This window comes from Leptosomus discolor, chromosome 4 (assembly GCF_034619465.1).
Source record: "Leptosomus discolor isolate bLepDis1 chromosome 4, bLepDis1.hap2, whole genome shotgun sequence".
NCBI lineage: Eukaryota > Metazoa > Chordata > Aves > Leptosomiformes > Leptosomidae > Leptosomus > Leptosomus discolor.
Window position 1 is genome coordinate 42,771,169 of NC_141394.1, and position 12,782 is coordinate 42,783,950.

The 12,782-nt window shown below is 42.3% G+C and overlaps 1 protein-coding gene across 3 annotated transcripts in view; it reads right to left on the reverse strand.

Moving 5' to 3' along the window:
• The window catches only part of RAPGEF2 (Rap guanine nucleotide exchange factor 2), a 186,519-nt gene extending 174,332 nt beyond the window's left edge, over positions 1 to 12,187 (reverse strand). For 2 of the 3 annotated variants that reach the window (XM_086464716.1, XM_086464715.1), the window contains exon 1: positions 12,104 to 12,172. In XM_086464716.1, the coding sequence (XP_086320842.1) occupies positions 12,104 to 12,172 (69 nt within the window). Of the gene's footprint in view, positions 1 to 12,103 lie in introns of all 3 variants that reach the window. The other variant, XM_086464717.1, reaches the window with a different exon arrangement.
• Positions 12,188 to 12,782: the final 595 nt, after the last annotated feature.

Here is a 12,782-nt window from a genome sequence, read left to right on the forward strand (position 1 = left end):
ATTATTACCTACTGGAACAACCAGGGCAGGTATTAATTCGTTATGTGTAGTTTAAAAAGTCATCTTGGGAACAGCATTTCAGCAGCTATCTAACGGCAGAGGTGACAGGCCAATATTTGTCTGACAAATTGGGACAAGCATGCTCTAAAAATAAACAGCAACATATGAGGCAGTAAACATCATGAAGCTATAGCCAAGATGGCTTTTTTTTTTAATGGAAACCTTACACAATAAACCAAGATGCCTTGTGAAGTTACCCACAGCTAACAGAAGTAATACTTCACCTAAAAGCTGTTTATAAAGGCCAGGGTAACCATTAGAGCACTTGTTTCAAACAAACCTCCTTTGTTCAAAAGAAATGTAAGATAACTCTTACGCTGGAATGTGGGCCAATGTCAACAGCAAATCCAACTGGATTTATGTAGGTTGTGTCACTATAAACAGTGTCACTTTCATCATGGCTAAATGCTCATTTACTGTCAAGTCAAGACAGACTATAAGAAAGTGCCATTATTTTCTCTTTACTTATAAATTCACATAGAATATTCATTCACACGAGAACATTAGACCTTAAACAGCAATGCTATTGACATATGCCAATTCTGATGAGAACAAAATTGTACATTTTAAGTGGACATTAACTTGTATAATGTACACTGTATCGCAATTTGTAAATAAAGATGAGTTTACTTCCCACTCACAAATCAACACATCTGAATGAAAGTACGAGCCAAAACCACCCTGCTGTTACTTTCTAAGTGCTCTCCTAATAAGAAAAATACCTGAAGTGATGACTTGAAGGCACAAAATTCAAAAAGCACTACTGATGGATGTTTACAGAGGGAGAAACCACAAGACATCAAATTAATAAGACAGAGGCTAAACCATAGCACAAGGCTAGGTACAAAGAACAAGAGAAGGGAGAAATTAAAAAAGGAATAAATTCACATGGGCATTCAGAAACATACCATCTTCTCACATGGATCAAAAAGAAGTATCCTACCCCAAACATCAAATTTCTTTGTTCCACAACCCCAGAACTGCTTTACAAAGCTAAAAAAAGCATTTATACACCACCATGTCACTACGCAATCATATTTTCTGGCAATATATAGTAGTCTAGAAGTTTTTAGACTACTAAACAATATTCCTCTAGAAGTCATCTTAATAAAAGAGTCTTACAAGCTTCTTAAAGAGGATTTAGGAGTAGTGGAGAACAGCTATCCATCAATACTCAGTCTGGTAAAATAAGAGCTAATAGCACTAAAATAGATGGCTACCTAAAATACAGCAGAGATGGAATATACTCCTCTAGCTGAGCAAGTATCTACAACTATCCTTCACTTGGTGTTGTTACCTCAAATAATTTTTAACAGCCGAGCTGGAATTGTGTTGCCAGCTGATAGCTGTTCAGTGGCCTATGACCAAGGAGTTGGCATTTTCAAACTAAATCATCACAAATTAAAACAAGGCATCAGCACTAATTAGCAGCTTTCAGCAGTAACAGAGAAGCCGTGACAAGGATGGAAACTTAATTACCCTCATTCCAGCAAGCGCCTGTTCCTGGTCAGCATGTAGCTGGCAGAGCCACTTATGTTTCCATACCTACAGCACATGTGAAATACTTCAGTCTTCAGATCAGACCACTTTGTGCCATTCACACCAGGGTCTGATTTTCTGTGCTCTGTGGAACACACGTAGACCCGCAATAAATTCAACGTACCATCTACAAATGTGTAGCATAGATTGACGGAGAACACGAAATGCAACTCAGACTGGGACCCTCACAACTACCTTTCTGTAATTCAGAGTGAAAACTGCCTCACTGGGAGCTTTTACCATTTGCTCTCCACCTCCTTAGCAGGGAATATATTCAAACTACTTAGCTACTGCACTAATAAAGAAGAGTTGAGAGACCACCTGACCAGCACTCATCATTAACCAGCGCAAAATTTTATTTCTTATTTCACACTCAGATAGAGCATCCACCATGAACTATACCCCCGTTTATCATTTTTCTTAAGATACATTTGCTTATTGTTCCTTTGAGACTACAGTCAAAAAGGAACCTTTACAATCAAACTGTATTTCTCCACGTTCTCAACATGTATTTCATCCACGAGCTAAATGAATATTTTACAAAGGAACAGTACTAATATAATTTCAATCGATGGGCCACTTACTGCCTTCACTGGAGAAGCTGTCAGTCGTTAACCACCCTCAACAGGAAATCACAACGCGCATCAGGATCGACTACATCACTTCAGCATCTTGTTATGACTTGAGCAACAGGGATAAAAAGCACAACCACACGAAGCATCTTTGCCACACACATTCTGCTTCAGCATTTTTCTTGCAGTTTTTTAATCTTTTTGGAGACTGTGGTTCCTCCAGAGTCGAGGAACAATTCCATAGGCAGAGCTCCCCAGCAGGACCACCAGTGCAGGCACGGTCAGCCCCCTTCCTCTCACTTTTTAATAGCAACAATTTCCAATCAGCTATCACAGTATCCAGTAAGACATTAACAATATCATCTTGTCTGCTGTGAGGCCTGCTCTTCCTCGATGATACAGAATCACACGGAATGTTAGGGGTTGTAAGGGACCTCGAAAGCTCATCTAGTCCAAACCCCAGAACATTTAATTTAACAACTTAATGCATTTTAACTACATGTTAATTTTGCAGTTGCTAACTTACAAAGTTCAGAGCTATTTCAACACTAAGTACCACCATACATAAAGGTAGTAAAATGCCATGAGTTCAAAATATTGATGTAGCTATTTAAACAAAAGCCCATCTTTTTGTCACTAGAGCTATGCCACCTTCAAAAACTGAATGAGCTACAGTCATGGGTAAGTTAGTGATCAGGCACTGTGTCTGCTTCAGCAGCATCCCCCGCCCCACTGCACAGGTGAGGGGGGACACTTTGGACACCCACAGCAACACTGACAACAGACACAAAAGAAATCTGTAACACTGTATGGCCAAGTCTCTCAGTTCAAAATGTATCTAAATATTTACTATTGCATATGGCACATATTCTGCTACGTCTTTTGACAAATAATCGAAATCCACACAACTGTTCAAGTGAGTGCTGGCTACTCACACAACTGCAACGTACTACTGATTTCAGCGACGTTACATATTTCGAGAAAACCTTCTGTGCAGTTTCCTGACAAGATTAAACACTTATCTCAATGACAAAACAAAAACATTATAGCATACCGATTTTAGATATGTCCTAATAGATTGCACATACCAAGTGGAAAAGTGTGCGTGTGTCTTGCATACCAATAAAATTAAGTTTCACTTCACATCTTTGTTTCCCCCCCAGGAAGACAGCCCACCAGCATCCATTTTTCAGCTACCATACAACAAAGCAATGTAAATACAGGCAACATTCAATATTAGCAATACAAAAATATATCAGGCCTCAGCATCTCTTATCCACCCAATTCAGTGCACGCAAAGGTAGTGCTAGTACCCAAGTTTCTTACCATTGCTACATTTTAATAGAGAAAAATCTTAGAGATAGAGACTTATTACAGAAGTTTCCTTTGATGTTAATCCTGAGAACAAAAATGGAAGACACTCTCAAGAAGCATCTTGCACATAGGCCTCATAAAAAAAAAAAAAATCTCATTTTAGGAAATGCATCAAGAACAAATAGACTTACAAAGTTCCATCCAGTTTAATTTTTTTTATACTTCAAGATAGTGTTTGAAAATGGAGCACCATATACACTCTGGGGGAAGTTAAGCTGTTTCAGAGGTTCCTACACACAACCCTAAGCATTTATTCTCAGTCTTGTAGCACAAGTCTTCACACCTCCAGCTGCAACAATGCTGACATTTGGAACTGCAATCTAAGCCAGATCAAGACACTTAGATTTTTAGAAAGGAAAAGGCCTCATACACCACCTCTCAAAAATAAGTCACTTTTCTTTTGTTCAGCTAACAAGATTGTATCACTTATCCTGTTTATATTGTAGCCTCACAAACAGTTGGATCAGCCCAAGTGAGGCAGCAGAGAACCTCAGCATGGGAAACAAAGCTCTTAAACAAGCTTTGCTGCTAGAAAGATTTAGTCTAGGTTTCATTAAGTTTAATCTCGAGCAGAAATTTCTTCCAACTGTATTGGTGGTACAGCCTTGTTTTCCCATCAACTGCTTACAAACCACATTTGCGTAACATCCTATCTCACCCCTGTAAGTTCTGGGTTATTTTTTGCTTAAAAGGACAATAAGTCTGAATGACTAAGTTCAGACGGAAAAGACTGTACCAGTATTTTCTCCCCCCTTAACTACAGAAAACGGAAAATACCCCTTAACTACAGAAAACGGAAAATAAAGATGGGAGACAAGGTTATCCTTAAAAATAGAGAATTGCAAACACAAACTGGGAAAAAACCAACCCACCCTCAAAAATCGTAAAGCATCATGCCACAGGGAACAGGATCCATCTTCCCCTTTGGAAACCAGAAATAACTATGAAATTAATGTTTTTATTTATTAAGGCAAGTTTAGTGTAACTTTAAGACATACAAAAAGCAAGCAAACAGAAACAAACAGCCTGGTAAAGACAGTCAACAACAGGCATGCTCAACCAATGTGTCTTCCATGAAACTTAATACCCTTTCCCAGGTAATTTAGACTGATACCAGATGCATTTTCATTGTGTTGCATGTGTTTATCAGAATACATACAAATAAGAGAAAAATGGGGAAATCTTGCTATCCATGGAAATGTTAATACAAGAAAATTACTTCAATTTTTATCAGTACTGAAAAGTAAAATCCCTTTTTTTTTTTATAAGAACATTTAAATATTTTAACCTTATCTTATTCCTTCAGTGTTTTGATCAGGTAATGATATACATGCTGCTCATTACTGTTGGTCAGAATTCTTTAGAACTGCTGAAAATCAACCGTTATATTACTTTTATTCAGGTCAGACAAGACAAAGATACACAAAGAAACACGTCTACAGATATTCGGGCACAACACAGAGATACCCAGAGAGAACAAAGCTATTTTTAACTCCAAAACAAAGCTGTAAGAAAAGCACTGCAGTAGGGCTCCTCTCTCTCCCTTTTCAAAAGCGGTCAACTTCACCAACTTCAGAAAAAGGGAAGCAGAGCACCACTTCCATTTCGAGACTTATTCAAATACTTCCCTTCACACAAAATATATCCAGCAAATTAAATCAGCAACACTGGCTGCAGCAAACAAGGCGCACAGGCTCAGCTGCCCTTCACAAAGCATCTTTGTAGAGCTATCTTTCTGCCAGCACTCCTTTTGAATTCCCAAACAATACCTCACAAAAATTAGATCTCCTACTGTGGGAAAGTTCCCAAAACACAAGCCAAAATATATTTTCTCATGAGGATACGAAAAACCCTCAATGAGGAAGTCAAAGTTCTTACAATGACTGTTCAGTATACATATGGTTATTCCTGAAACATGCTAACAGATTAAGTATCAGCATTCGGATTTAGGGGGAAAAAAAAAAAATATATATATAATCAAAATCAGATCAGTAATTCAGCAGAATGAATTAGTAGCTACCAGTCAATAAATTCACATAAGCATACAGACTTCTAAAGACTTCTAACCATACGGATTTTTTAAAATAATGAAATTCAAGAAACAATAACTGTTTTCACAAAACCTTAGCTAACTGCTATCATAATAAGCATAAAAATAAATGAAGCATCTTCGGAGATTACATTTAAATCTCCTTTTTTTCCAGGTACAAAGTGTCCTCCATGACTAAACTCACAACCCACGGAACACTGTATCTTTCTGCTACGGAAAAACATGATTTGGGGAAAATGCTTGTGTGCCATTTACTTTTGCTGATCTACACTTTTACACCCAAGACAAGAACAAACGATGAGTCTTTTTTGACTCAGAAGTTCAACAGATGATTTTGCTTATTACTAGCTTTAGCGGAAGGGCACTTCTCACCAAGGCCATCAGTCTTGCCTTGCAACAACCCTCGTCCACCATAGCCTCCCCAGCAGCACCACTGGCTACCCCCCAGCTCACCAGAGGAGTGAGAGGACAGGTAGGACAGTGCTGTCCCTTTGGCACCACAGAGTACAGACACACACTCTTACGTCTGAACAGCACGTCAAGAGGCAAGCAGACAAAAAAGGCTTGGGCTGAGAAGAAGATCCCCGGGCTTCAGGCCCAGCACTGCTCACTTCGATAACTTTCCTAGGCCAGATTGCCACGGAAAGGCAAGGCAACGTCATTACGCTCCCAGCTCTCAAGTGCAGGAGAGCATGTCCACAAGGCTGGCAAAAACGTGCTCGCAGCTCACAGGAACGTACCCAGCCTGAACCCAGCACAAACACTTCTGCAGCCACAGCAGGGCAGAAATCAAAAGCAAACTCTACCAAACAGATAATTAATCAAGTAGGAAATTACACAGAGCTTATCGGTACTACAGTTAAACCCTCACTTTCCAAGTTACTTAGTTTCAAATTGGCTCGGATATGTACAGCTAACCGAGGTGCAATCTTCTTATGTAATGAGAAAGCAGACAAGTGTTTAGGACAAGACTTCAAGTCAGCTATTTCTAGTCTATAGGTGAAGGCTTCCTGATCACACCAAGGTCTCTGCAAATGTTGGTGAAACTCATTACTAAAGGATACAGCAACCTACAAATGCACAAAGTACTAGCCCTATGACAGGGCAGAACTACTACAAAAGGAATTAGAATTCAACGTTCTTGCCATTCTCAAAGCTCTTAGCAACAAAGATATGAATGGCTATGGGAAAATGCACCCTCTATCAGAAAGACTGGGAAACAAACATATTTTCTTTCAAAACAAACAGAATATTGAGCAGTGTTTTGCAGCACGTGCCCTTAGTTTTGGGAAGGACATGAAAATTGACAGTGGAAGTTCAGAATCAGACATTCCAGGGCTATTTCAACAGACTGAGATTAGAGTGGTCACAAGAAAATCTGAGCTACGCAAAGGTTTTCGGGTTTAGTTACCAGCCACAGAAAGACATATTCATACATTTAAGTTTGTTGGGCATGAAATTACACTGCATAGTAACACAAGCTTGAGAGAACACATTAAAAGGAAACAAAAATGTACACTTACTTAAAAAATACATTCTCTAGTATTATTTCTGTACTAAACAAATACATTACTTGCTTTGTCAAGTAAAGGTCCCACTTTTTCCAAGTAGTTATTTTGAGTTTTTTATCCTCCCAGTGAAGTGCTGAAACACAGCAAGAAAAACCTCTATGGCCAAAGGTCCATATATGCACGTCCACTACAACTTCTTCTGTTTTATCTGTATCCATCTCCCCAGCTTACAGCCCAAGAGACACCAAAAGACACCACATAACTTACAGTTCATCAGACACATGCTGAGGATGTTAACTATTTTGAAGAAGTTTCCAAAACCCTGCAGCATCTGAAGGGCTTTTTTTCTTTTCTCAGATCAACTACCCTTACAGCTGACTTCATAACGGCAACTTTACTTCAAGCCAACCACCAAGCAAGAGAAAAGCACCTGGACCAAGAACTTGCGACAGCCTTTCTTCATTAAGCCGTGCAACTAACTCCACTTGCCATGTTAACACAAAACGTAACAGGCTCATGCCTCCCACTTCAGAATTAGTTACTGCAGAAGCAGAAAGCCTGAACACTACCATGGGAAGTGCAGTTAGGAATCTCATTTTGTTGGCCAAATGAGCTCCCCAGAAAAAAACAGAACGTCAAACCTTGCGAGCTAGAACTACTCCTGAATAACCACATTACAAAGCCCTGAGATGCATGATGGAAAAACCGTTATAACAGTGTAATACAGCCCAACACCAGGAATCTGTTGTCACAGTCCTTCACTTTTCAGGGCTACCAAGAACCAGCAGAAGAATTTAGCAACAGAACCAGTTCTCAGCATTACACTGCTGTTAGCAGCATGATAACAGGGGTTACCTTCCTCTTTAAATACTAGCATCAAAAAGATGGTAACATGGTAGCATGCTGACAGTGAAGCAAAACTCAAGTTCCAAAACACTTTTGCTTTCCCAATGAAAGAAATCCCAAATAATCTCTTCTGAAAAAGATCATTTTAATCTTCTGGTGTATTTGATATACAGATACACAATAAGCCTGAAATTAAAGACTAAGTATAATTCTATATGCCAGACTCACGCGTAAAAGGCTTATTTTCTATGATCCCATGAAACTAGACTGCCTCATATTTATTTTCTAAGAGCTCACTATAGCAAGAAGGAAATGTTCATTTTGGCTTATCTGAAGATTGCACACAATCATGGTATCAGTGATTACAAGTATAAAAATAACACAACTGGGAAACAAGCTGAAAGTTTATTTGGAAAAAACATAGGTACATCCTATAATTAAGCCATTGTTCCTCTCGAGTGCTCAAGAAGGGAGTATCTGCTCAGCAGTAGCATCCTGTTTAGATGTCTTCTGACCTTAAGTGATGCACTAGCACTGAACTAAGGCCTACTGTACGGTTCTCCCCTCTCCCTAAAATGTGGTCTGATGCTGCTAGTGCTCTGCTATTCATTACCACTGTACTGAATTGCCTCAATGTACCACACAGCAGTTTCCAGAAGAAAACCTTAGGTGCCTAACATATAAGGCATACATTAAAAAAAAAAAAAAAAAAAATCTTCCTGCAGACGTCACTATGTGGCATGAAAACAGTGAACTAGTATGCAGAGTTTCTGAGGTAACTAGTTATTCGCATACCATGCAAATGAGTTGTTAGGATAAAGAGATTAGGGCTCGGTTTCTCTTACTTGAAAACAAAAGCAGCCCTATTTTTTCAGATTAAGCTACACTAGTATAAAACTGCACACTTTCTAAGATGGCCTATGACGCCAATAAGAATTTGTTTTGAAAAGACTTAAAGCTACAACAGTTCATATAAGACAACGCTTAGAGAAAAAAAATATAGATCGCCATTACTCACAGCTTAAGGGCATAAAACCATTTGTAATTTATGAACATTTAGAAGTTAGATTCCCCAAAGTAGTTAAATTAGCTTCCTAGTTCATGCCTTCAAAGAGAAAATGAATAGTTTAATAAAGCAATTAAAGAGGAGAGCTCTGTTACACAACAGGCATGTTCAAGTACAGGCCATGAATGTATTTTTTTTATTTCATTTTTGAGCCTCTTTAGTCAATGGAGTGTTGAGTTGTAACTCACAAAATTCAGAAAAGCTCTGTAAGCAAGGATATACCAGGGAGATACAAAGCTTAGAATTTTCCAGAGCAACTGCAGAATACACCATTTACCTCCAAAAAAAAAAAAAATAAAATCAGTGCAGTCCAAAACTACTGAGAGACTTTTTGCACTATAGAATTTCATGCAAAGTTAAGTTTGCTTTCTCTGACAACATGTATCAGATCTAACAGTTTTCAAAGCTGTACATACAAATACAAGCTGGCTATCCTATCGTCACTCCTCTCCTCCGACCCTGCAGTGAAGTTGTCTTGTCAAATTTGCACCATGACAAACCAGGGTGAATAGTAATGTCAAACGCATATTAACATCCTCGTGATTTGGGAGAAGCTGAGCCCCCATGAGTTTGTTAACGCAAGTAAGCAGCAAACATGCTCCTAAGACACTTCTCTTGTTATTTCCTTTATCGACATGAATATGATAAATATATTTTCCCCTTTCCAACACTTTCTCAACTTTAAAGACGCCTCATGACTTCTCAAAAGCCAAAATTAACTAACTATCTTTATGAGATAGCACAGCAAGGAAAGGAAAACACAATTAAAGATAATCAAAAGTCACTCTATGGGAGAAACAAAAACTAAAGTCTCTGTGTCTTTCTATATAAAGATTCTTTTAATTTTATTAATCTGAAAGACGATATGCATAAGCATATTTATTTCAAATTCCATTACTGTTGTAAAATGAAACTGAATTTCCAGAACAGAGAACCAACATTAGAAAACTCCTCACCACACACAATTAAACATGAGCCGTTCACAAAAAAGCCAACGGAGTTTTCTGCTGCAAGCCCTGCTCTCCCCAGCAGCAACAGGAGGGCATGCCTGACCACCAGTTTCAAGTATTTCCAGCGCTAACAACACATTAGGCTTCCCACAAATTTGGTCTTATTTGTGGATTATTTTAGCCAGTGTCAGCTTCATGGATTAAGGGTGGGTTTCTTTTCCTGTGGCAATTGCCACAGCAGGCTTTCAGTCTGCTGATTCGGGAAGTTTTACAGCATTAACGCAGCCCTGGTGTTCCTGATTTAGCTCTCTGCTCCGTGCCCTTCACACCAGCTTTATCCCTGCATTCAGGCTGATTTCTTCACTGCGTCATTTCTTACTTTCTGCCCTTTTTTTTTTCTTTTTTTTTTTTTTTGTTATACCTTCTAGAGAACAGTGCCAACTGGTAACAACAGGAGTTAGTTTAACAGTCCACATGACACAGTCCTGTCACAGGGGAGTGTTGTCTCCCCAAGCCCAGGATGGTGGCCCCACTACCTGACCAACTGGTTTCTGAGCATCTGCCGGTGTCACTCCTCCTGAACACCCGACTATCCTTTGATAACCATCTCCTGCAGCCAGACAATCCCTGGCTGGAATTTACACCTCTACCAACACAAGGGACCTTGCTACAAGTTTGCAGAGAGTGTCCTCCCCAGGAGAGAGCACTCTGCCTCCTTCAGCTTTCACAACACACTGAAGGGCTGGGTCCAGCACTGAAGGCAAACTGACATTTGGAATAGGTCAAACAAGGACAGAGAAACAACTTTAGCACCACAAAAACACATTCCAGAAGCAGTTTGTTTGGTTACGTTTAAAAAAAAAAAAAAAAAAAAAAAAAAAAAAAAAAAAGTAGTAAAAAAATCCTAAGATTTGCAAAAAAGACACTCTAAATAGGATGCCTCTGCAGTCAGTGTATTTTTCCATGGCAGTTTTTGTTTTCTCACACGTATTCCATGAGCACGAGGATAAAAATAACATTACCACAATGACGTATCTACAGTAGGAGGAATGACTTATGGGTGCCGTCCGAAAGTCAAGATTTCCTCTTTGCCCCCAATTTGAAAGTGTCACCAGCCAATCAGCCGCCTGCCAAAACAATCACTAACACCATCTCTGCCCCAAAACCAGAACATAGGGACTGCTCAGAGAGCAGGACAAGCCTTTAGAAAATAGGACAGATGGCATTACAACTCCAAGCAAAGTAACTCCTTGTATCATTAGCTATTGAACCGCGGCTTGATGTGGGGATCAGTGTAAAGCTTATTAGTCTTTAGACAGTTGGCAGCAACAGCCACTGCAGCAACCATTCGGGAGCAGAAGGAACTCATTCAGTTTAGCTGTTTTTCAGGTCACGTTAAGTCAAAATGTTTCTGTAAGCACTCCAGTCCCCAATTCAACCCTTCTTAGCCTCTCCAAGCGCAATCACACTTACAAACCACTTCGACTCACGCAGTCCTCTGACAAAGAGGGCTCCAGGAGCTCGGTGCAGGTATCTAAAAAATTCCTGCCTGGTGCCATTGTGTCAGGATTTCACCCTACTTTGGAGAGCAAGGACTTGCCAAGAATACCATTGACCTCAGCCCCAACATTATGAAACAGCGCTGCCAGCTCCAGCCAGCTATGTAAAAGTAGGGACTGAATTCAAATCCAGAGCCACAGCGTACTGCTGGATAATAACAAAACAAAAAAAACCCCACCAAAATTAAACTCTTAAGTGCATTTTTCTTCTTACCGGAAGCAACCTTCAAAATAAACTCAGCTGCCGTTTCTCCCTCTCCTTCCCCCCACCCCCAGCCCCAAAATTAGGGAGTATGAGAAAAGTTGCTCGCGTTAATGTATTTCTTCCCTCCCCGTGAGCTTGCCGCCCGGGAATTCGGAGCCGGGGGGCTTGGGGGTGGGGGAGAATCCCGCGCCGGAGCCGCTCCGCTCCGCCGGGAGCGGGGCCGTGGGGCTCCCGGGCTGCCCCCGGGCGGGGGGGGGGGGAATGCGGCGCGGGGCGGAGGCCGCCCGCCGGGCGCGGAGGGCAGCGGGGCGGGCCCCCCACCCACTGCCGGGTGGGAGGGTGCCGCGGGTCCGGGGGAAGGGGCCGCCTACCTGGGGGCTCCTCTCCGCCGGGTTCTTCATCACCGCCTGACGGAAGCTGTTATCCACGTAGGACGCCATCGCGGCCCTCCTGCCTCCCGCCGCCTGCCCGGGCTCCGCCGGCACCGCTGCCGCCGCCGCCGCCCGGGGAGGGGATGGGGGAGGGCCGGCCGCGGCCTGGCGCTGCGGGCTGCGCGGCCGGAGCGCTGGGCGAGGCGGTGGGAGGCGGCGCGGCGCGGCGGCACCGCGGGCTCAGCAGCGCCGCCGCCCGGAGCAGGAGGCGGCGGCGGCCGAGCCCCGCCGGTAGCGGCGGCCACAACGCCTCGGCGCTCCCTCTCGAACCGGCTCTACGCCTCCCGCCGGCCCGCTCCGCCGCATCCCCCCGGGCACCGTCGTCGTCGCCGCCTCTCTTCACCGCCTCCTCCTCCTCTTCCTCCTCCCATCCGGGTTGATGAGGGGGCTCCGCGCCCGCCTCGGCAGCGGGGAAGTTGCTGGCTCGGGAAGGCGGAGCGGTGGGGGGCGGGTCGGGGAGGGACGGGGGGGGGGGGAAGAGAGCGGCCCCCCTCGACCCGCCCCACCCCCCCAGCAGCGGTGCCTTCCCCCGCAGCCACCCTGAGAAGCCATCCCTGTCGGGTTTAACTCCCAAAAAGAAGACTAACCGGCTGTCGCCATCGTCCCGAGAGACGCGCAT